We start from the raw sequence: 20447 nt of genomic DNA, 5'->3' as shown, positions 1-20447 counted from the left end.
TGCCACGACAGGGCACAGCACCAAAACCTATAGCCTGTGGCTCGAGAACCTTGTCACCGGTAAAGGAAGAGTATTCTCCCTGGGAGAAAGAGGTTTGAGCCCTGGTATGGTCCCTGACTCATTGGGAGTACATCCTAGACATGTATCAGGAGGTAGCCGTGTTAGTCTGTATCCACAAAAACAACGAGGAGTCCGGTGCCACCTTAAAGACTAACAGATTTATTTGGGCATAAGCTTTCGTGGGTAAAAAACCTCACTTCTTCAGATGTGGTTTTTTACCCATGAAAGCTTATGCCCAAATAAATGTTAGTCTTTAAGGTGCCACCAGATTCCTTGTCATCATAGGCATAGCTCCCATTGTGGTGAAGACGGCACACACGCCTACCCGCTTCGTGTTGCCTGGTCGTTGCACCCAAGATTAGCTCAGTGGACCCCTAGCCTTAATGAATCGAAACATCACAGTGGAGAGATCGGGTACCTCGCGGTTGTTGTTCCCACATGCTGTTGAGATTTCTGAGCCTGACGAGCATGATTGTCCTATCCCCTCGACCTTGCCCCCTAACAGTATTACAGCTTTTAAGCTAGACGAGAGATACGAGGATGCAAAGGTGAACCAACGTCAGCTCTGGGTAGTAGACGGTAGCAGTTGGCTCAAGGATGGAAAAACCTGCAACTGATTTCGCTGTTCTGGACCCAGAAGGAGGCAAAACGTATAAAGGTGCCGTCAAGCAGCAGTCAGCGCAGGCGGCCGAAATCGTAGCGATAATAGCAGCGCTAGAACGTGCTGAACCCCTCTGAGGACATAACAATAGGCACAGATTCAGACTGGGTTTGGAGAGCTTTTATTGATGAGATGCCAGTTTGGAAAGCTCGCGGTATGAAATCCAGCAAGGGCAATCCAGTTGATGTGCGCCTAGGACTTGGCTGAGAAGAGAAAAGGGGATACCTGTCTCTTCAAAGTGAAGGCCCATAGCCGTAACCAAGCAGAAATCACAGTGCTAAGCAACCAAGTGGATCAGTTGGCTAAGCAAGTGGTGAAGTCTGTGCCACTGTGGGAGAAGCAGCTGGAGAAAATAAGGGGGCTCACTGAAGCTGATCCCCTGAAAAATGATGTAGATATTGTGACGGGTTGGATCACAGAAACCCCCCTGGGAGCTGCCACCTGATGTGCCAAGACTACTTCTATTCCTGCTTTCCCTGCCAGCTCAGGACTCCAGCACCCTGTCTTGCTGAGCCAGACACGCCCGTCTGCTCCAACACAGACCCAGGGTCTGAATGACTTGCCCCAAAGCTGCAGGTTTACCTGAAAACCGCTCACAGAAGTGTGCTTGTCTTTAGCACTCAGATGCCCAACTCCCAATAAACCCAAATAAATCCGTTTTACCCTGCATAAAGCTTATGCAGGGTAAACTCATAAATTGTTCGCCCTCTATAACACTGATAGAGAGACATGCACAGTTGTTTGCTCCCCCAGGTATTAATACATACTCTGGGTTAATTAATAAGTAAAAAGTGATTTTATTAAATACAGAAAGTAGGATTTAAGTGGTTCCAAGTAGTAACAGACAGAACAAAGTAAGTCACCAAGCAAAATAAAATAAAATGTGTAAATCTATGTCTGAATACAGATAAGATCCTCACCAGTTCCAGAATGCTCCCCTTTACAGGCTAATCTCCTTTTAGCCTGGGTCCAGCAATCACTCACACCCCCTGTAGTTACTGTCCTTTGTTCCAGTTTTCTTCAAGTATCCTGGGGGGGGGGGGGTGGAGAGGCTCCTTCTTTAGCCAGCTGAAGACAAAATGGAGGGGTCTCCCCCAGGTTTAAATAGCCTCTCTCGTGGGTGGAGACCCCCTCCTCACCCTGTGTAGAATCCAGTCCCAAAATGGAGATTTGGAATCACATGGGCAAGTCACATGCCCATGCATGACTCAGGACTTGCAGGTAGCAGCCATTACCCACATGCTACCTTGGACGTCCTCAGGTAGACTTCTTATGTGGATTGGAGTCTCCCAAGCTCTTTTGTCTGTTAAGTGCTTCCTGATTGAGCACTTAATTTGCACATTCCTTTCCCGAGAAGTGACCAAATGTTCTAACTAAGGCTACTTAGAAATCAAGCAATTATACAGCCAATGTTCATAACTTTGAACACACAAATGGTGCCTGTATACAACTAGGATGAACATAACCAGTAGATCATATCCTTTACATAGATATGTTACACGGCATATGTAGCAAACCCCTCTTCCAGTTATATCCAGACATACATTTATAAGCACCCCCCATAAAGCCTTATGGGGTACACTGTCACAGATATAATTAGGTTACAGCAGAAAGACCCAGAGATACATCAGCTACTTAGACCGGGCAAGGCAAAATCATGGATAGTGTTTAAAAACCCACATGCTCTGATCATGGCACAAAAGGAGGATGCTGATCAAACAGTGTCTCTCCCAGTGCTAGTCATACCAACGGTTATAAGGCAGAACCTGATTCAACCAGCTCATAATCAGGGACACTTGGCAGTGGAAAAGACTCTGGGCAGACTGTTCACAGTGGGATGATGACCTACCATCGTTAGAGACACGGAGCATTTTACCAATAACTGTCTCCCCTGCGCTGCCAAGAATCCAGACCATCGCCTACGTAAAGGACCTTTGAAACATCGAAAGGCAGAGAATCCAAATAGATTACGTAGGGCCTCTGCCGAAATCGAGAAAAGGCAACATTCACTGCTTGGGGATGGTGGACACTTTTAGCAAAAGGGTGGAAGAGTACCTTACCAGCAGATGCACAGCTTTGCACACTGCAAAATTATTAGTGGAAAATGCATTCAGCAGGTTTGGTATTCCAGAGGTAATTGACTCAGATAGAGGAAGTCACTTTACCGGGGAAGTCATCAAACCCCAGTACGCCTGGCATTGGGAATACAACAGAAATTTCATATCGCAGGATATCCCCAGTCCTCGGGATTGGCGGAAAGCACAAACCGAACGCTGAAAAATGCATTAAGAAAGGTAGTGAAGTCTTCAGGCAGAGCCTGGGATGTGAAACTGCCTATTATACTGATGGCCGTGAGGTCTACCGTGGGCTCACATGGATTTAGCCCCCATGAAGTGTTGTTTGGACGGCCCATGAACACCCTGGAGCAATGGGGGCTGCCAGGAGGGGTTCCTCCGGATGAATTCCAGCCCCGGAAAGTCACCGAAACATGGATTAAATGTCTACTCACCTGCATTTCAGAAGTGCAAAAATCCGTGGCGGTCCACCTGAAAAATAAAATATCAAGAGCATGGACCAAAGACTGAAAAAAACCTTAACTTTCACCGAATGGGAACAAGGAGATCTTGTTCTATACAAATCCTTCATAGAAAGAGAACTTGTACTAAGTCCGAGATGCATGGGACCTGCCAGGGTCATCCAAAAGGCAGATCGAGATATCCAATGGAAAAAGGGAAAAGATCCTTAAGTGGTTTCATAGCTCACAGATAAAGACCTGGAAGGGTGGGGATCTGCCAGATAGAAACAGAGCTGAGAATAATCGTGTACCGTAAATAGGACGACGTTCCTTAGACTGTATTCTTTTCCACAGGAAATGAGAAGAAATGGAGAAGAAGATGACACCCCTTTTCCTAATAACTACACTTCTTAGACAAGGAACACCAGGCAAAGAAGATCATGGACTGCTACAATGAATGGAAATGAAGCTGAATGAGCAATGGGAACGCCAAATCAACCCAACTCTACTGAATGATTTAGGTCTGCCCAGGTTTGGGTATGATAATAACCGGGATAGTTTGGAAGAAGATCTGGACATTATAGAGGGCATGTTCACTGCACAGCAGGAGTTGATAGATGAAGATTATGAGGACTATGATTTATTTCCAACCAGTCCGACCACCACAGTCACTCAGCCAGCTCCCAAGACAGCAAAACCATGGATGCCAAAGATTAAATCTCGGATTTTCTCAGGAGACATGTGAAAGGGATGGGCTCATACAGAATCAGCCACACACCGAAGGAGAAGGGAGGTTGCCCAAATAAGGGACGAGTGGGTACCTGCTTTGCTTTTATCTTATCAGCTAATAGACATTTGCTATCTGGTTATTACAGATCAGGTCCAACTTATCATCAGTATCCATGGTAAGACTGCAACCCTCAGAAAAGGGTCAACAAGAAAATGGTCCCATAAAAAGGCGGGCGCATGGATGTGGATGGAACGTGGTGGCAGACATGCTAACTAACTGCACCTTAAGTCATACTTTAGGTGAGGTATCAGAGTGCATCCACTTTGATATCGAGGCCCCGTCTCTAGTAGTCCCTGGAGAGATACCCATAAACGGGAGGAGATACCATCAACACTCCTCTTTGAGGAAGTTACCTATACGTGTCCAACTACCCAATAATGATAGGAAAGTTATAAACCTGGCATGTATCCCCAGCAAGCTTGGGAATGCAACTAGTAATAGGGTACGTCTACAATACCTGCCGGATCGGCGGGTAGTGATCGATCTATCGGGGATCGATTTATCGCCCCTAGTGTAGACATGATAAAATCAATCCCTGATCGCTCTGCTGTCGACTCGGGATCTCCACCGCGGCGAGAGGCGGAAGTGGAGTCGACGGGGGAGCGGCAGCAGTCGACTCGCCGCCGTCCTTACGGCCAGGTAAATCGACCTAAGATACGCCGACTTCAGCTACGCTATTCACCTAGCTGAAGTTGAGTAACTTAGGTTGACACCCCCCCAGTGTAGACCTAGCCCTAGTTTTCCCAGTTATACTAGTTCCAGGTTTTGTAGACTGAATCACCCTGAAGATACTTTTAATGTTTCTTGCACATGGCCTTAAATTTAACACTTGACCATTCAGGAGTGTGGAAGTTTAGGGGACCATTTGAAACGTTCATAACAAGACAAATCCAAGTGGTTCCTCCTCCCTCCAAGTATAGGGTGGGGCCCGTAACGGTTAAACAAGATGTGACCCGAATGTTAATGATAGAGCCACGGTATGTAATTAGGAAGGTAATAGTTCCGCTTCAAATGTCCATCACGAGTTAGAAATGCGTGTGCTTATTATATTGCACCCATGGTATATGGATGGCATAAATGGTTGCACGGCATAATGTCGCCCATTCTCCAAAGACAAAGGAGAGATATAGGATCAACACTCCTAGGAGGGTTGGGAACAGGTCTGGGAGTCATTAATTCAATAGACCAAAGTCATTTATCCCAAAGACTGGGGAAAGTAGGCCATGATATCAATCGAATGTCGGAACCGTTAAATACTGCTTTTGACAGTGTTTCCACTACGACAGTGGATATTGCAAGAGTCTTACCTATGTGGTTTCAGACTGAACAACAGGATCACTTCCGTATTGCAGATGCACTCGAGGGGTTGCAGTCAAATGTGCCAGAGACAATAGGGTGTATCCGGGCTCGGCAATGGTTATTGGCAGTAACGAAGGGAATCATAAGGGATGGCTTTAATCACCAGATTCCGCTACAAATTAAGAAGGTCATGACGAACCATGTTTCCCATATTTCAAACAGAAATATTCTGATTGGTGGGAGAAGCTCACATTTAACTGCTTTGTTTCCAATCAGACCATTGTGGCAACCATCTTAACTCTTGTAATGATATGAGGTTGTATCGCTGCGATGACTCACCGGTGGCGCCTCCTGCTGGTTATCCTGGGAATTAGCTCTGTTTCCAGCTCCGGAGCACCCTCTGCAGGCCAGTGTCTCGCCTTTCACTGGCCCCGTGTCCCTCCGGGACCCCAGTGCCCCTTTGCCTAGGGGTTCTGCCCCAACAGTACCCCTACCACTGTCTGGGTCCCCCCCCCAGGGAACCCCCAACCCTCTACCCCCACCTCACCTCAGTCTATGGCCACTGCCAGTCATCAAGGAGCCCCCGTTCCTTGGGGCAGACTGCAGTGTAAACACCACTCATCATAGGCAAGAGCGGTTTAGGACCTGCTGCCCTTGCCTAACCCCCAGACTGCACCTCAGCAGCCCCAGTGCCTTCCTTAGGCCCTTCTCAAGACCTGAAGCCTGGGGGGTTGCCCATCTGGAGCTCCCCAGGCCCTCTAGTCTTTCCGCAGCCCTGCTCCACTCAGGCACCCTATAGCTCTCAGACAGCCAGGCCCTTCTCTCTCACAAGCTAACGAGAGACTGCCTTAGCTCCTGCCTACCAGCCCTTTTATAGAGCCAGCTGAGGCCTGATTGGGGCGTGGTCCCACCTGTCCCCCAATCGGCCTATTCTTATTGGTTCCCTGCCAGAGTCCACTTCCAGGGCTGTTTTAAGCCCTTCAGGGCAGGAGTGGGGTTACTGCCCCGCTACAGAGGTATTTCACACGTCTACCACTTCTGTCTCCGCTGTGGTCCAAGTAAACAACAATTCTTTTTGTATTCGAAGTAAGTGTAGTGATTTTGTTGTAAATCAGTTTTATATGTAACCCTTCTGCCCCTCTGAGTTGGCAGCAACAAGGGCCGGGTTCTATATCTAGGGGTTCCGTTTCAATAACGCAATGCAAAACCGGCTCGAGCCCCCACCCAGTGACCTGGGACAATTACACACCACCGCCCCCGGGCGCCTCTAAGAGGCAATACTTCCCCTCTGGCAAGCACAGAGTCTGAGTGTAGCAAAAGCCTTTTAATAAAGGAGGGAAACAATGCAGCATTATGTTGGGGAAACACCACAAACAGGATTCATAACACAAACCATGAGCAAAAGACCCACCTCCAAGTAAGTTTGGCCTTGTCCTTTTCCCCTCAGGGTCTTAAGTCCAATCACCCCAAAGTCCAACAATCCAAAAGTCTCTGTCCCTGGTCAGTGCCGCCCCAGAGTTCAAAAGTTTATCTGCAGAGTTTTACCCCCCCACCCCCAGCCTGGGCGGAAATGGGGAGGAGCACACGGGTGTTAAGGGGCACCTTATGTGGTCCGAGGCCGATTGCCCCATCTCTCCGTGGAGTTCTGCTGCAGTCTTCACTACGAATGGCTCCGCTCTACCAGCCGCGCCAGCCATCCCTGCAAACTGCTCTGCTCCGCTCACTGTTCCGTGGGCCGCTCCAACCATCCCACTCACTGCTCGGCTCTGCCAGCTGCTCCACTCCACTCGCTGTCCCAAGAACCGCTCCAGCTGCCCCCGCAAACTGCTCAGCTTACTGTTCCATGGGCTGCTCCAACTCTCCCACTCTGCCAACTACTTAGCACTATATCATCAGGCTCCCCCACTAGTTAACACAGCACTGAGTGATCTCAGCTCAGCAATTTTAGCTTGTAGTAGGGAAGCCCTAGTACTGGTGCACTATTGGCCCAAAGTAAATTCAACTCAGCAATCTCAAGCTAGACTCCTAATAGAAGCAAAATTAGCTTTGCTATTCAACAGTGCAGGGGAGAGAAAGAAAGCATATGCAGTGCAATTGGTATTCAAGATCCTCAAAAGGCACCTACACTACACTACACTACACTACACTACACTGATTATTTATTTTTATTTTTATTTTTATTATTATTATTCTCCTCCCCCCATCAATTCACTGAGTTTTAGAACCCATGTCCCTTGTCTAGCGAATGCTACTTAGGTGATGGTGAGACCCTCTGTCATAAAACAGTTTCATTGTCTTTGATTCACATAATCGGGGTAGCAACACTTTATTCCTCCTGCCCCAATAACAGAGAAACTGGGGATCACACAGCAGCCAAAGTGACCATTTTGGGCTGCCCTGGGCTCATGCTAGGTGGGGTGGGTGTGCCTATGCAAACAAGATCAGCCCTTGAAGTTCTTTTCCACATTCACCACAATTCACCACCAGATGTCAGGGTAGAGCTCACCCTGACTCTGCTTACATATATTTCCAATGTAGAAGTGGGAAATTTGCGTTTATGCCAAGTTCTGACTTTGGTCGGCTGCGATATGAATATAACTGCATATAGCATTGTAATGGAGAACATAGTGCAAACGTACAAATTGTAGGATAATTTGCAGCCTATACATATAGGTGTAGATATTGAGGCTTTAAAAAGAATGTTAGTCCATAAGGAGCTGGCTAAATAGCTGAAAGATCTCCCAGTAGAAGGTCAGGGTACCTTCATAACTGTACATGCCGTGGGGGGAGTAAGAAGTATTCCAAAGAAGATACAGACGGAAACCAAGGCTTCCCACTGGTGGGAGATGATCTTCACCAATAGTCTAGGCGAAGTGAGATCTGCCTGGATGATTTTGTTGCACCCCGTTGTCGTACTGTTAATTATACAAGGCCTAATGAGAACCTATATTGTTATACTCACCATATGTATTTCTCACTAGCCTGTAAGACCGAAGAGAAACCAAAAGAAATCAGATACTGTGTTTGATGGGCAAACTTTAGGATTGATGGTGGGTTAAGTTTGTGAAGGAATTTGTCCTGTCGCAGTTCCAATATCCTTCAAGAAGGGGAACTATTAGGGGCCAAATCCTAAAGTTTTGTGTTTATATTATCACTGTTTAGTGTATTTGGGTGGCATCCATGTTAGAATCCAAAATGGTGTATTGGTCATGTGACCCGAGGGTTAGCTAGACTGCTTCCCGCCCTTTTCAACGGTCAGCAGTGGCGCAGTGGTAAACAAGGACCAGCTCAAACCGGTTCTGGGTGGGGATGCTACGGGGTTTCCCGCCTTAGACTCTTTCTGAGGCCGGCAATGACCTCAGTGGGGGGCTGCCCATCCTAGAGGCCGAGGCACGCGTCTTGCTCCAACCGGCCGCCTGGCCTCTGGAGCCGTTACCCGCCACAGTCACAGCCATTCCCATCCGCCTGCAGATGCCCGCGGCCAGACCAACGGGGGGTCGCCCCAGGGTGCCTCTCCCGAGGCTCGATACGAGCTCAGAGAGAGAGGCCCTGAGCGCCCAGCGGGGAAAGGCCCCGTGTCCTATTCCCTGCCCAGCAGCACGGGGGGGGGGGGAGGCGGGAATCACCAGAGAGGAGTCTTTGAGAACAGGATCTTTAATCTTAACAGGAAAAAGGGCGCGGGTATGGGGGTGTGGCAGAGGCCTCCGCGTAGGGAGGGGTGAGACTCATTGCTGGGGCGTCCAGCAGGGGGCAGCAGGGACACACACACACACTCTCTCTCTCTCTCACTCTCTCTGCCCTGCTTAGGGCTGCTGGGGGAATAGGTCCCAGAACGCTCAGTATGGCCCACACGGCTCCCGGCCCCATCCCCGAGGCCAGCACGGGCCCCACACTCGGCTCTAAGAGGGTTGGTGGGCGACCAGCGTCACCACACCTGGGGGAGAGAAGAGAAATAGGCTCAGAGCAGCAATGGGACCAATGGGAGCATCATCTACTGGTACGCAGCACCCCACCCCAGAGGTGGCTGCATATCAGCGCCGAGCAAGGGGTCCCTGTCTAACCAGTCCCCGCACCCCACCCCAGAGGTGGCTGCATCTCAGCGCCGGGCGAGGTGTCCCTGTATAACCAGCCCCCGCCCCCCACCCCAGAAGTGGCTGCATCTCAGCACCGGGCAAGGGGTCCCTGTATAACCAGCCCCTGCACCCCACCCCAGAGGCAGCTGCCTTTTGACGCTCCCCGATGTTGCACTCACCAGTGATGAGGAAGAGGGGGAAGGAGGCCCAGCTGACGCCGAAGGACCAGCCGAAGATGACTTGGCCTGGCGGGACATTCACGGCCCCAGCGAACTCCCCTGTGTACACGGTCAGCGCGATCATGGCACAGAGCGCTGGGGCAAAGGGAACAGCACGGACACCCCTCAGTGCGGCCCACGCTCAGTCCCAGCCCCTGCCCCGTCTCACCACCAAGGGTGCACTGAACTGGTTAGAGAACACAGGAGTCCTGACACCCAGCCCCCCTGCTCTAACCACTGGCCCCCTGTGACGAAGTGGGGGATTTTCTTGTTTTCCCCTTGTTTTTCCAATGGTTTGCATTCAGAGGGGGTGGGACTTGGTTTCCCTGGGTGTTACTGGTTTAACGAGGCGGTGGGAGAGGGAGTTTGTTGTTACAGAGGCCCAGCTCAGGAGTCGCAGCCGGTTCTGGCCAGTGGGAGGACAATGGGCTGCGGAGAGAGGAGCCCGGTGACCTGACCAGCTGGTTCCAGCCAGAGGGGGACAGAGGACAGATGAGAGGAGAGGCTGAGAGGAGAGGAGGCCCAGGCAACCCTGTTTACCTGGAGAGAAGTCAATGGACAGAGGCGGGGCTTGGGGCCGGTGATATCAGATGCCCAGCTGAGAAGCCAGGGGCCTGTGGGCTGGAGAGAGGGAGCAGGCAGAGCCCACCTGGATGCAGAGGAGACGGGGAAGTGCTGTGCTGAGGGAGGCCAAGCCTGAGGCCCTGAGAGTTTCCTGAGCTGTGTTCAGACGTTCACTAAACCCTCCTGTTTTACACTGGCTGAGAGTCGTTCCGGTCTAGAGAACAGGGTTGCATCATCCCCTTTGAGGGATGGAGGCCCTGGGGGTCCAGAGCGAGGGGACTCCCTGAGGGGGCCCACAGTGAGAGAAAGGCGTGCTAAGGCTCAGAGGTGCGGCTCCAGAAGGTGGAGGGGCTTAACCCCCACGAGAGAGTGGACCCCCAAGAAGGACTGTCACACTGAAGGGGGTTCCCCCCAGGGACTGCACGGGGCCAAGAGTGGGCACGACCTGGGAGTCTGTGACAACGTGGTAGCAGCGGATGGTTGGCAGATGCACCCTGTAGACGTTTGGCTGCGAGCGCCGGCGCTTTGCAGTGAGTGGTGGCCAGCGATAGAACGAGGGTATTGAACGGAACCAGCCTGGAAATGGCCTAGAACCAGCTCCGTAAAAGGGACCTGGCACATCTGTGCAGGGGGAGAGGGGTGAGCATCGGGAAACGGCAGCCAAGCAGAACCCGTGGGGTGTCAACTGGGTGGAAGCCCACCGGGAGGGGGCACCACTGCATTTTGGGATGGATGGGGGTGTGGGGCACAGCCTGGCCTCCCCCGCTCCCCCCAGCACTGCTGCCTCTCACTCCCTGCCCCACCCTGCCCTGGACCCGCCTTATTTATTGCTCCGTTTGCTTCTGTGTCTTTTTGTTAGTGGACAGTAAACATGGTTTTTAAAGTCATGAGCCTGTCGTCATAGTTACTGAAGTGGACCCAGGAGTCCTGGCTCCCAGCTCCCCCCGCTCTAACCCATTAAACCCCACTCTCCTCCAAGAGTCAGGGAGAGAACCCAGAAGTCCTGGCTCCTCTCTCTCCCCTCATTCTAACCATGAGACATCAGAGGTGGCTGCATCTCAGAACTGGGCGAGCCACGTGGCATTGCTGTGGAGCTGTTCCCCAGCTGCCCCACCCCAGAGGTGGCTGCATCGCAGCACCAGGCATTGTTTATCATGACCCTCTTCCCAGTGCTTTGCTAGCCCTGGGCCTGGGCGGTGAGTGTCCAGGCACAGCTGAGCGGCTTGAAGAGCGAGGGAAGAACCCCTGAGGGAAACCGAGGCAACATAAATTTCTTCAGCCCGGGGAGGAGTTGGGAATAGCTTTCATTTAGCTGCAGCAGTGAAAGGGTTAACACAGGCCGACCTGCTCCGCATAACTCTGTCTGGAGCAGTAGCTGCCTCTCAGGTGCATGAGCAGAGTGGCCCCCAGCTGAGATGGGCGGCGGCGACAGGGGGGAAAGCGGGGGACGCGGCCCAGACACAGCCAAAGACAGTCCCTGCCCCAGCTGAGATCAGGGCCCCGTTGTGCCAGGCGCTGCCCAGACACAGCGAGAGACCATCTCCAACAAGCTCACAGTGTAAGTAGCCAAATGCAGTGATATACTCCCCATGTTACAGCTGAGAAACTGAGGCAAAGAGGGGGGCAGGGACTTGCCCAGGGTCACACAGCCATTCTGTAGCAGAGCTGGGAATAGGTCCCAGTGTCCAGCGTCCCAAGCTAGCATCTTAGCCACAAGGCAGACTGGCTATCCCACCGCTGACACCAGTCTCTCTTTAGCTCACTCCCTGCAGTGTCCCTGTCCCCCTCTCTGGCTTTAGACATTGGCGTAGATGTTTTCCTCTGTGAATTGTTCCCTGTCGCCTCTCTCCCTGTAACATCTTCCTCCTTCTCCTCCTCTTCCTCCTCTCCCTTTCTTCTCAAGGGCTCTCCCTCCTCCGGTGATGTCCTGTGTGGGTAGAGACCGGGTTAGTGGGGAAGAGTGGCCACCATGCCCAGGGGAAAGGATGGGAGGGGACGCCAGCGGGGGGAAATCCCAGCAGAGGGGGATTCTGGGAGCAGGGGAGGGGGTCCCAGAGCCCTTGTGGAGTTCAGGGAGGGATCCCAGCAGGGTGGGGGATGGGGCAGGGACGGGGTTGGCGGGTACAGGGTCTGGGATAAGCCGCCAAAGGGCCGGGAACTCACCTATCTGTGGGAGGGCGCCATATACGCTTGCTGCTCGGAGGAGTGACAGACCTGCCCATCTCCAGTCCCTTGGCACCGTCCAGCCCTGGCGGGGACCCTGCCCCCCTGCCTGGGGTGAAACCAGCATCAACATCTGACCTCTAGGCCCATGTATCCTGGTGTCCCGCCTCCTCCCTCCTGCTCCGATCAGACCTATGGGTCCATCTATCCCAATATCTCCCCCCCGCACCGCCATCCCAAAGCAGCAGAGCTGCATGTGGGGGGAGCCCAGGGCTGGGCTAGCAGGGGCTGTGGGTCGGGAGTGAGGGGCACCAGCAGAGCTGCATGTCGGGGGAGCCCAGGGCTGGCACACCAGGGGGCTGTGGGTCGGGCTGAGGGGCAACAGGTGGAATTTCACGCTTCCAAGAAGTGATAGTTGATCTTGGGGGATCCATTTATTGCCCCATTCCAGCCTACAGTTCCCACCAGATCCTTCTCCCGTCCTGCCCGAGTCTCACCTTCCCTTCACGACTTTCCAGGCCACTGCAGCCCCGGCAACAACCAGCACGAGGCTCCCAGCAACCACCGAGGCCACCACGAGTGTCCGGGAGAAGCCCGCTGCAAACCAACAGCTGGTGTGAGCGGTGGGATCGGCTGGGCGGCAAACGGCCCTACAGGGCTTGTAATGAACTGGTGGGTACGGCATAGGGGGAGGGTCCTCTGAGCGGGAGAGCGGCCGAGGGCTGGCCTAGCCATGGGGACTGAGCCCCCTTCCCCACCTCTCCAGGGAGGCACAGAGGTGAAAGGGGGCAGGTGGGGACTGGACGTGGGTTGCCATCTGTCTAAGTGGCTGGCACATAGCACCGTATTTCCTCACATATACATCTCTGCCTGAAGACAAACAGGCCACTGCTTTTAGCTAATGGCAAAACTGGATCCCATGCCCAGCCCCCGCCAGTCCCCGGTACCTGCGGGCACAACGGGCAGCGCGGCCTGGCTCTGCCCGTGGGCGTTGGTGGCAGCTCAGGACACGTTGGTCAGGGCCCTGGCCGGGCCCCGCAGTTCCCCACTCACGGCCGGGCCCCACGCCCACGAGGTCGCTCGCAGCTCAGGGCCCTCGAATTCCCCGGGGAGGGTGCGGTTGGGCAAGCGCCACTCAAGGCGGGGCGGGGGGTTACCCTCGGCGGCACAGTGACACGTGGTCTCTCCCCTGGGATCGCGGCCCTGCAGCGTGCAGTTCCCCTGTGGCAACAGCGTCGGCGGGTCTGCAACGGGACATGGGACGTGTGGGGGGATTTGCCTCCTGGGACCCCAGTGCCCTCCTATAGAACCCAGGAGTCCTGGCTCTCAGCCCACCCCCTGCCACTAGACCCCACGACCCTCCCAGAGCCAGGGATAGAACCCAGGAGTCCAGGATCTCAGACCCCTCCCCTCTAACCACTAGACCCCACGCCCCCACCAGAGGTGGATGAGGTCACTCACAGCGGACGTGGAGCCGGACGGCTCTGTGGGTGCAGACCCCAACCACGGCGGGGTACGTGACGGTGCAGACGAGCTCTTTGCCGTCATCCTCCGGGGCCGGCGTGAAGCTGAGCACGGAGCTATAGGAGATGCTGCCGTTCGCCAGGGTGACCGAGATGTTCCTGGCTGTGTAGTTGAACCCCCCTGTCCAGGTGATTTGGGGAGGGGTCCCAGAGCAGGTCCCTGGAGCCTGGCAGGTCACATTCACCAGCTGTCCGGACAGCAGCACCTCGGAGACCTTAAGCACTGGCTGCTCCATCAGCTCTAAGCATGCGACACCATTAAAATTCAACTCAGTGGAGAATTACTGTGGTTAATCCCCGGAACTCCCTGCCCCTGGGTATTAGTGGGATTAACCAGTGGAACTCTCCACCACTGGGTATAAGCAGAGTTAATACTGCTGAGCTCTCCAGTGCCCCGAGCCTCACCTGTCACATCCACCAGCGGCTGGGTCACCTGGTAGCTGTATTTAAAGTCTCCCTTCACAAAGTGGAAGTAGTAGCGGTCCTTGTCTCCAGCTCTCACATCACTGATGAGCAGGGAGCAGTCGTCCGGGGCGTTCCCCACCAGCCTGATCCGGCCCCCAGGCTCCCTCGGGGCCCTGCCGGGATCTGTGGTGGCCACGGCCGGGCTGGTGTCCCTGTCGTCGTCCCTGAGGAACCAGTATTTGTAGGCGACCCCGGAGGAGTTGAACTTGGCTGTGAAATTACAGGGGAGCAGGACGCAGAGACCCTGCTGGGCCGTGACGCGGGACGGGACCTGGATCCGATAGACGGACGCCTGGCAGAGCCGACCTGCAGGGGAAACAGACCAGCTCTGCCGTTGCCCCTCAGTCCCGACCCGCAGCCCCCTGATCCACCCCCACCCCCACACAGAGCTCTGCCGGTGCCCCTTAGTCCTGACCCGCATCCCCTTAGATCCACCCCCAGCCCCACACAGAGCTCTGTCCTTCCCTGGGGAGAGAGAATAAAAAGACACCAACAACGGAGCAGAGATGAAATATGGGAGGCTTGAGGGGTGTGGGGTCTAGTGGTTAGAGCAGTGGATGGGTGCCAGGACTCCTGGGTTCTCTCCTGGCTCTAAGAGGGGACTGGGGGGCTAGTGGTTAGAGACGGGCGGGGATGGGGAGCTGTGTGTTTCCAAGTCACTGACGAGGGCCGGATCTGAGAACGAGACTCGATTTCTCAGCTGGGTCAATATTTGCCTTTATTAGCTGGTGAAAGAGGAAGCAGGTTCGGGCCGGAGTCAAGGGTTTGGGGGAGGGGCATTTTACTAACCAGCCCCCCTCTTCCAGGGCATCTCATTCTCCCCACAGCTCTGCCAGTGCCCCTCACTCCCAACCCGCAGCCTCCTGCCAGACCAGCCCTGGGTTCCCCCACCCCACAGCTCTGCCAGAGCCCCTTTAGTTCCCCAAACCATAAATTATTTGTCCAGTATCAGGGATTTCCCTCCCCCACAAGGGAGGGGGTTCACCCACCCTGAAATCCCCCATCACCCCCCAGCGTTGAAACCAACCAAGGGGAGGAACATACCAGGAACCAAGACTGCACCAACCCGCCATCTGCAGCTTCAAGTTGTTTATCGACGTCCCAACAGCCCGAAGCACAAACCAAGCTACCTACTGAAGAAACTGCAACCTAAGGGCTGTTCTCCATGTTTGTTGCTCAAACGTTTCTGTCATAACTATAAAGGGAAGGGTAACAGCTGTCCTGTGTACAATACTATAAAATCCCTCCTGGCCAGAGACTCCAAAATCCTTTTATCTTTAAACGGTTAAGAAGCTCAGGTAACCTGGCTGACACCTGACACAAAGGACCAATAAGGGGACAAGATACTTTCAAATCTTGGTGGGGGGAATGTTTTTGTTTGTCCTCTTTGTTTGGGAAGTTGTTCGCTCTTGGGACTGAGAGGGACCAGACATCAAACCAGGCTCTCCACATCTTTCTGAACAAGTCTCTCATATTTCAAACTTGTAAGTAAACAGCCAGGCAAGGCGTGTAGTTTTATCTTTGTTTTCTCAACTTGTCAATGTACCTTTTACTAGGGTGTTTACCTCTGTTTGCTGTACTTTGAACCTAAGGCTACAAGGGGTTCCTCTGGGCTCTTTAAGTTTGATTACCCCTAAAGTTATTTTCCATACTGATTTTACAGAGATGATTTTTACCTTTTTCTTTAATTAAAAGCCTTCTTTTTAAGAACCTGATTGATTTTCCTTGTTTTTAGATCCAAGGGGGCTGGATCTTGATCCACCAGGAGTTGGTGGGAGGAAGGAGGGGGATGTTTAATTTCTCCTTGTTTTAAGATCCAAGGGGTTTGGATCTGTATTCACCAGGGAGTTGGTGGAAGAGTCTCTCAAGGCTACCCAGGGAAGGGAGTTAGCCCATTGGGAATGGTGGCAGTGGACCAGATCAAAGCTGGTAGTTAAGCTTAGAAGTTTTCATGCAGGCCCCCACATCTGTACCCTAAAGGTCAGAGTGGGGAAGGAGCCTTGACAGTTTCCTATTTAGTGACCGTACAAAGGAAGCCAGTCACGGGCACAGGCAGATTTAGAAGCACTTCATGCTGGAGACACAGCGCAGTTTGTGTCACACCCCAACGGGACGCCACGTGAAGTGCGTTGTCACTTGTTAACGCTGAATGTGGACACTGGTTTTGAACAAGACCGGCAAATGTTCCCGATCTCTCTGCAAGAAACGCAGCTGACTGGCTAGAAACAGCAGAGCAACAGAGAAAGACTCAGGAGCTGGGAAAGTGAAGAACTCTCTCCCGCATTCAGAAAACGTGCAGACATGGCTGAGAAATGCACCGTGCAAATGGGTGCCAAGTACGAAGTCACTGCAGACGTTCTCCTGATGGCCGTGGGAGGCCAGTAGATGCATTTCTAGATGTTCACGTTATAGACGACACATCGGCCCCATCTCTGACAACCCACATCTCAGAAGAGTTAAATGCTTGTCAATTGGACCCCAAAGAGATGCTGCTTCTGCATTTGATGGAGCTGCAAACTTCTCTGGAAGACACAGTGGAGTGCAAGCTTTGCTCAGGGAAAGGTATAATCCTAATCTCTCCTATACACACTGCAGAGGCCATTTTAACTGCAGGATCCGGATAGATAATGGAGCAACTAATTAAGCAATCGACGTGCAAACATGTAGAAGACAATAGGGTGATAAGTAACAGCCATCATGGATGTGTCAAGAACAAATCGTGTCAAACCAGCCTGATAGCTTTCTTTGACAGGGTAACAAGCCTTGTGGATAGGGGGAAGCGGTAGACGTGGTACACCTTGACTTTAATAAGGCTTTTGATACTCATATGATCGTCTCATAAACAAACTAGGCAAATACAACCTAAGTGGGTGCATAACTGGTTGCTAAACCGTTCCTAGAGAATATTTATCGGTGGTTCACAGTCAAGCTGGAAGGCCATCATGAATGGGGTCCCGCAGGGATCAGTTCTGGGTCCGGTTCTGTTCAATATCTTCATCAATTATTTAGATCATGGCATAGAGAGTACACTTTTAAAGTTTGCAGCCGGGGTTGCATTCAAAATAATCTGGACAAACTGGAGAAATGGTCTGAAGTAAATAGGATGAAATTCAATACGGACAAATGCAAAGTGTTCCACTTAGGAAGGAACAATCAGTTGCACACATACAAATGGGAAATGACTGCCTGGAAGGAGTGCTGCGGAAAGGGATCTGCGGGTCATAGTGGATCACAAACTAAATATGAGTCAACAGTGTAACACTGTTGCCAAAAAGTAAACATCGTTCTGGGCTGTATTAGCAGGCGTGTTGTAAGCAAGGCATGAGAAGTAATTCTTCCGCTCTGCTCTGCTCTGATTATACCTCAGCTGGAGTATTGTGTCCAGTTCTGGGCTCCACATTTCAGGAAAGATGGTGTCAAATTGGAGAAAGTCCAGAGAAGACCAACAAAAATGATTAGAGGTCTAGAAAAAGGTCATAGATCATAAGCAAAGATTGAAAAAATTGGGTTTGTTTAGTCTGGAGAAGAGAAGCCTGAGAGGGGACATGAGAACAGTGTTCAACTACATAAAAGGTTGTTACAAGGAGGAGAGAGGTAAATTGTTCTGGTTAACCTCTGAGGATAGGACAAGATACAATGGGCTTAAATTGCAGCAAGGAAGGTTTAGGTTGGACATTAGAAAAAACTTCCTGTCAGGGTGGTTAAGCACTGGAATAAATTGCCTAGGGAGGTGGTGGAATCTCCATCATGGGGGATTTTTAAGAGCAGGTTGGACAAACACCTGTCAGGGAAGGTCTAGATAATACTTAGCCCTGCCATGAGTGCAGGGGACTGGACTAGATGACCTCTCGTGGTCCCTTCCAGCCCTACAATGCTGTAATCTATTCAACTAGAACTAGTACGAGCTGCAGAATCTTGAAAAGACATTTAAAAATCCATAAATTCAATGTCTTCATTATACTCTTTTTCTCAGCAAGAGTCCGAAAAGCCTGAACGTCTTGGAGAAAATAGAAGATGCTCCAGGACTGAAGTTCAAGTTAATCCAACCTGGGAAAACGCCGTGTTCTGGGGGGAGTCGCCATCTGCCTGGTCAGGAGCAGGAAGGAAGGAGCCTGCCATGAAAGCCTGGCAGAACTGGGCACAGGAGAAGCCTCCGAAGGGGAACTGACTTCATTCAACAAGTCCAGAATTACAGTAAGAAGCCAAGAAGGCTGGAGCTGTCGTGTTTCATAGAAGGCTTGAGTAGCCAGCTCTAATGTGGGTGACGGTTTTAAAACAGTAGTTAGATCTGATAAAATGGCCCTGACTTATTTCTCAGTTTTTACCATGGTGCCATACAGCCCCCCCTCGCCCTCACAGGCTCACCCCTCATCCCCTGTGACTTCAAACACCCGCCCCCCCCCCCCATTTCAATTCCTGGGGAAAATACTCCTTTGAAATCACATTCTCCCAACAGCTCTGCTGGTGCCCCTCGCTCCCGACCCACAGCCCCTGCTAGCCCAGTCCTGGACTCTACCCCTCGCCCCCCCGCTAGAGCCCCTTTATTTCCCCAAACCATAATTTATTTGACCAGTATCAACCCTTACAGCAGGAGGCATCTGGAACCCAGGACTCCTGGGTTCTCTCCCCAGCTCGGGGGATTCCTGCCAGCCCAGGTGTCTCTGCTGCTGTTCTCTTACCCTGGCAGAGCAGTGCAAGGATGATTTTAATGCAGAGCTTGGTGGAAGGGGGCATCTGGCTGGCTCCTGGCACCCACATCCTCCCGCTCCGCGGCTCCAGGCGGGGACTCACTGGCTCTGTGATTTGCTGCTCTCAGTGAGTCCCAGATCGCTGTCTGGGGAGGTGCTGGTGGGAGAGAGGGCGGGGAAATGAGTGAGCAGAGCAGGGCAGTGGGGTCTAGTGGTTAGAGCGGGGCGGGGCTGGGACTCACACACAGGGTCTGTCTGTACTTACCCAGGGCCCGGGTGATTCTGCCCCAGCCCAGCCCTGATCTGGGGGCAGTGCCCTCTCCCTGTGTCCCTCCCCCACAGCCTGTGCGCTCAGCCCCTGGGCCTCTCCCACCCCGGCTCTGGTTTTCACCCCAGCTGCTGGGAATGTGCACGTCTGACCGGGGTGGGGCTGTCTGGGGTGCGAGCTGGGCTGGGGAGCAGCCGTGTCCCCTCCCCCCTCCAGCCCAAGATGCTGCGTTGCTGGCGACCTGCCCCCACTCCAGCCTCCGCCCACACCCAGCCTCCAGCCTGTGGCTTGCGCCAGTAGTCGGCTCCTCACCAATTAAACTGCAGAGCGACCCCAGCAAGTGCTCGATCCCTGCCTCCCTCCAGCTCCCCTCTGGAGATCTGCCTCATGCACGGCCCGGTCCGCTCCCGGTGCCGGACGGATCCGTCAGCTCAGCAAAGGCCAATGTCCTGCCCCAACCCTGGAGTCCCCAACTGCGGTTCCCACCCACGCCGGTGTCGAGGGAACATTAACACAACCTGATTCACTCCAGCACGGCCGCTGTTAAGTGATAGGCAGGAAAGTGAGCATTGGGAACAACGGAAATCAAAAGGCTGCCTGAGAAGATTGCATTGTATGTGTCTTTCTTTGGCCTGCTTCCAGACCCTTCCACTTGCTTTCATTTGACTCTTTATCTCAGCTAAAGAAAGTTCATTTGGGGTTTACTGGTGTTAGGGGCCAAATCCTAAAGTTTGTGTTTGTATTATAATTGATTTATTGTATTTGGGTGGCTTCCATGTTAGACTCCAAAACGGAGTATTGGTCATGTGACTGGAGGGTTAGCTAGACTGCTTCCCGCCCTTTTCAACGGTCAGCAGTGGTAAACAAGGACCAGCTCAAACCTGATTAAACAGGAAAAACCCTTAGGTGTGCCAGTAAATGTGGGAACCAACCTCTGACCTCGGTGGTCAGACTTGCAACCTTCCTTTCTTTTCTCTGGGGGACAAATTTTACCGAGGGTAAAGATAAGGCCCTTCGGATTTTTCGAGATGGACCGTGGCTTCGCGCTGAAAGGATGGGAGACGGAGTCAAATAAAAATGCGTTGGATTTCGCAGTTGAATTATTTGGCAAGGGCAGAAATCCGTGGGAAGAGGGGGTAATATCTGGCCCTGATGCCCCG

General features: G+C 52.5%; 1 protein-coding gene across 4 annotated transcripts; it reads right to left on the bottom strand.

Annotated features, from left to right (window-relative positions):
* Nucleotides 1-11466: 11466 nt before the first annotated feature.
* On the bottom strand, nt 11467-19854 carry LOC135972211 (sialic acid-binding Ig-like lectin 13). 4 transcript variants are annotated; one of them, XR_010593992.1, is made up of 8 exons: nt 19600-19854; nt 19011-19176; nt 14272-14637; nt 13805-14107; nt 13291-13587; nt 12841-12940; nt 12344-12452; nt 11467-12107 (listed from the first exon to the last, which is right to left on the bottom strand). XR_010593992.1 is itself a non-coding variant. In XM_065573698.1 (8 exons), the coding sequence occupies exons 2-7, from the start codon at nt 19087-19089 to the stop codon at nt 12344-12346; spliced, it is 1044 nt and encodes a 347-aa protein (XP_065429770.1). In that variant the 5' UTR covers nt 19090-19176; nt 19600-19852; the 3' UTR covers nt 11969-12107. The 4 variants fall into 4 exon arrangements, 3 of the variants coding, with proteins under 3 accessions (XP_065429769.1, XP_065429770.1, XP_065429771.1); XM_065573698.1 differs by having other exon boundaries at nt 11969-12107; nt 13501-13587; nt 19600-19852; XM_065573699.1 differs by lacking the exon at nt 13291-13587 and having other exon boundaries at nt 11969-12107; nt 19600-19851.
* Nucleotides 19855-20447: the final 593 nt, after the last annotated feature.

This window comes from Chrysemys picta, chromosome 20, assembly GCF_011386835.1.
Source record: "Chrysemys picta bellii isolate R12L10 chromosome 20, ASM1138683v2, whole genome shotgun sequence".
Lineage (NCBI taxonomy): Eukaryota > Metazoa > Chordata > Testudines > Emydidae > Chrysemys > Chrysemys picta.
Note: the sequence above shows the minus strand (reverse complement) of the source record. Positions and strands in the feature narration are given on the sequence as shown.